Source organism: Athene cunicularia, unplaced genomic scaffold (genome assembly GCF_003259725.1).
Source record: "Athene cunicularia isolate RWA unplaced genomic scaffold, athCun1 SCF_239, whole genome shotgun sequence".
NCBI classification, from domain to species: domain Eukaryota; kingdom Metazoa; phylum Chordata; class Aves; order Strigiformes; family Strigidae; genus Athene; species Athene cunicularia.
Window position 1 is genome coordinate 1 of NW_020799310.1, and position 3,790 is coordinate 3,790.

Here is a 3,790-nt window from a genome sequence, read left to right on the forward strand (position 1 = left end):
GGATGTGGTGACATGAGGACATGGGGCTGGGCGATGTGATGGTGTGGGGGTGACAGGACGTGGCGGCACAGCGGCACGGTGCTGGGGGACACGATGGCACAAGTATGAGGGACATGGGGACGTGGTGACACAGGGCTGGGGGACATGGGGACACGGTGACACAGGGGCAGGTGGATGTGATGTGGGGGAGTGATGGGACATGGGGATGGGGTGGCACAGGGACAGGGTGGCACGGGGCTGAGGGACACGGGGACAAGGTGGCACGCCGCCGGGGGAACGTGGTGATGCAGGGGTTAGGGGACATGGGGACATGGAGGCACAGGGGTGGGGGACATGATGAGGTGGGGACACCAGGACCCAGCGGCAGGACAGCGCCGGGGCTGTGGGGCACAGGGGCTCTGGGACATGGGGGGAGCGTGGTGGCACGGGGGAGGTGACAGAGCAAGGCTGGGACCTCGGTGTCCCTCTGGAGAGGTGCCCACGGCGAGGAGGGTGACAGGGCCACCCCCCCGTTGGAGTCCCCCAGCAGTGCCCTCCCTGTGGTGTCCCCAGTTCTCGGCGCTGGCCCTGAAGTTGGGGCTCCTCTGCTACGGGGGACAGCTGGTGGCCTTGGGGACCATCAGCACCGGGGACCTCGTCACCTTCCTCATCTACCAGATGCAGTTCACCGAGGCCGTGGAGGTGAGCCCGTGTCCCCAGCGTCCTCCCTGCGTGTCCCCGTGCCAGTCCCAGTGTGTCCCCATGGCCACCCATGTCCCCACGCCCTCCCTGCCACGTCCCTGTGTCCCCGTGCCCATCTCTCCATGTCCCTGTGTCCCCCGCTGTGTCCCCGTATCCTCCCTGCCACGTCCCTGTGCTGGTCACACCGTGTCCTTGTGCCCTCCTCTGTCCCCCCGACCATGTCCCCATGTCCTCCGTGTCCCCACACCCTCCCAGCAGTGTCCCCATGCCCATTCCCCAGGTCCCCATGTCTCCTGGATGCATCCCCATCCCCTATGTCCCCATGTCCCCGTGCCCATTCCCCATGTCCCCATGTCCCCGTTCCCTCCTGGGTGCATCCCTGTCCCCATCCCCTGTGTCCCCATGTCCCCACACCCTCCCTGCCATGTCCCCGCTGTGTCCCCAGGTCCTGCTGCGCTACTACCCCAACATGACCAAGGCTGTGGGCTCCTCCGAGAAGATCTTTGAGTTCCTGGACCAGGAGGAGCAGGTGACACCTGCGGGGACACTGGCACCCGATGTCGTGCGGGGCCACCTCCAGCTGGAGGACGTCTGGTTCTCCTACCCCGAGCACCAAGAGCCCGTCCTGAAGGTGGGCACAGGGACAGGGCAGGGGACACGGGGACACCATGGGGGGATGTGGTGGGGAGAGCATGGGGACAAGGACATGGTGCGGGGACATGGGACATGGTGGGGGTACATGGGGACACTGTGCGGACTTGGGAGGGGGACAGAAGGACATGGTGGGGACATGGTGGGGGGACATGGGGACACCGAGGTGGAGAGGAGGGCACAGGGACATGGTGGAGGGACACGGGTTGAGGGTGGGGAGGGCACAGGGACATGGTCGGGGGACATGGTCACACGGTGGGGGGACACAGGGACATGTTATGGAAGGGTACAGGGACACAGAGGAGGTGGAGAGGGTGTGGGGACACGGTGGGGGGCCATGGGGACAGGGTGGGGCCATGTCAGGGAGGGCACAGGGACGGCACGGGGACACCGAGCGAGGGGGCGCGGGATGTCACCTCTGTCCCCCAGGGCGTGTCCCTGGAGCTGCGCCCCGGGGAGGTGCTGGCGGTGGTGGCCCCCCCGGGGGCGGGGAAGAGCACCCTGGTGTCCCTGGTGCTGCGCCTGCGCCCGCCGGGGGCCGGGCGGGTGCTGCTGGACGGTCACCCCCTCCCTGCCTACCAGCACCGGAACCTGCGCTGCCAGGTGCCACCACCGCCCCGGTCACGCAATGTCCCCACCGAGGCCCCGCCACCACCCCGTGTCCCCAGACGTCCCTGCCGCATCCAGGCCGTGTCCCCACCACGTCCCCAAGGCATCCCTGCTGCGTCCCCAGATGTCCCCGGCCATCCCTGACACGTCCCATGTCCCCAACACGTCCCCAGCTGTCCCCTCCATGTCCCCACCACATGCCAGCACTGTCCCCTGCTCTGTCCCCACCACGTCCCCAGCCACATCCCCAGGTCCCTGCATTGTCCCCTGCCACCTTCCCGCCAAGTCCTCAGCCGTCCCTGCTACTTCCCTGCCCTGTCACTGCCATGTCCCCTGCCGTGTCCCCAGCTATCCCCACCATGTCCTGCATGTCCCCACCGTGTCCCCAGCTGTCCCCTCTGCCGCAGGTGGCCGCCGTCCCCCAGGAGCCGGTGCTCTTCTCCCGCTCGCTCCACGCCAACATCGCCTACGGGCCGGGGACCTGGAGCCGGGCGCAGGTGACGGTGGCAGCTCGCCGAGCGGGTGCGCACGCCTTTGTCACCCGCCTGCCCCAGGGCTATGACACAGGTAGGAGGTGCCCTCCCCCCCCGCATCATCCCCATGTCCCTGCGTCCCCACCCTGACCCCCGTCTCGCGCAGAGGTGGGCGAGCTGGGGGTGCAGCTCTCCGGGGGACAGCGGCAGGCGGTGGCCATCGCTCGTGCCCTGGTGAGGGACCCCCGTGTCCTCGTCCTCGATGAGCCCACCAGTGCCCTGGACACCGACAGCCAGCTGCAGGTGGGAGGGGACACCCGTGTCCCCTTTGTCACATGTCCCCTGGGTCCCTGGGTTCCCTTGGCCCCCAGTCCTGGTGTGCCCTGGGTCTGTCTCCCAGGAGCCCCAGTGTCCAGGGCGGGGGGGTTGTCCCCCTTGTCCCCTCTTCCAGTGTCCCATGAACCCCTGGTCCCTTTGTTCCCAATCCTGGTGTCCCCTGTGCCCCTCATCCCCATGTCCCTGGCATCCCTTGTCCCCATGTTCCCCAAGTCCCTTGTCCCAGTCCCCATGTCCCCCTGTTTCCCTTGGATCGCCAAGCCCTGTGTCCCCTGTGTCCCTTGTCCCCACATCCCCTGGGTCCCAGCTCTCCATGTCCCCTCAATCCGTGTCCCCATGTCCCCCATGTGCCCTGGATCCCCACTCCCTTTGTCCCCTCGGTTCCCAGTGCCCACGTACCCCGTATCCCCACACCCGGGGGGTCCCCACTGACGATGTCCCCCTCCCTAGGTGGAGCAGGAGATCTTCGGAGCCAGCGCGGCCGGGCGTGCGGTGCTGCTGGTGACCAGGGAGGTGGCCCTCGCCACGCGGGCGCAGAGGGTGGCCGTGCTGGAGGGGGGGCGACTGCACGAGCTGGAGTCCCCTGGGGAGCTCCTGCGCCCCGGCAGCCGCTACTGGCACCTGCTGCAGGGCGGGGGACAACGGGGGACAGCGGGGAACGAGGGGGAGGGACAGCAGGACACCGAGGGATGGGGACAGTGAGAACACACATGGGGACACTGTGACATGGGATGTGGCCACCAGGCTCAGCGTTGGGGACACTGGAAGCTGCGTCGGGGACACGAGGAGCAGGGGTGGGGACAGCGAGAGCAGGTGTGGGGACAGGAAAAGCTGTGACAAAGGCCTGTGAGAGCTGTGAGGGGGGAGCCCTGTCCCTGCCGGGGGACGGTGACATCGGGTGACACCGGGAGCCAGCAGGTGCCTGCGGGGGTGGTGACCGACAGGGCTGGCCACAGGACACAGAGTTTGAAATAAATCCGTCTGTTTGTACCCAGGATGTGTCGGGGGACGCGGGAGCGGGGGGGGAAAGGGGTTGCAGG

At 67.9% G+C, this 3,790-nt stretch overlaps 1 protein-coding gene across 1 annotated transcript; it reads left to right on the forward strand.

Annotated features, from left to right (window-relative positions):
- The first annotated feature begins 22 nt into the window (after positions 1-22).
- LOC113490724 (antigen peptide transporter 1-like) lies at positions 23-3,740 on the forward strand. Its single transcript, XM_026867304.1, has 6 exons — positions 23-681; positions 1,127-1,312; positions 1,762-1,935; positions 2,349-2,508; positions 2,581-2,717; positions 3,201-3,740. Exons 1-6 carry the CDS (start codon positions 334-336, stop codon positions 3,450-3,452), a joined length of 1,257 nt encoding a protein of 418 aa, XP_026723105.1. The 5' UTR covers positions 23-333; the 3' UTR covers positions 3,453-3,740.
- Positions 3,741-3,790: the final 50 nt, after the last annotated feature.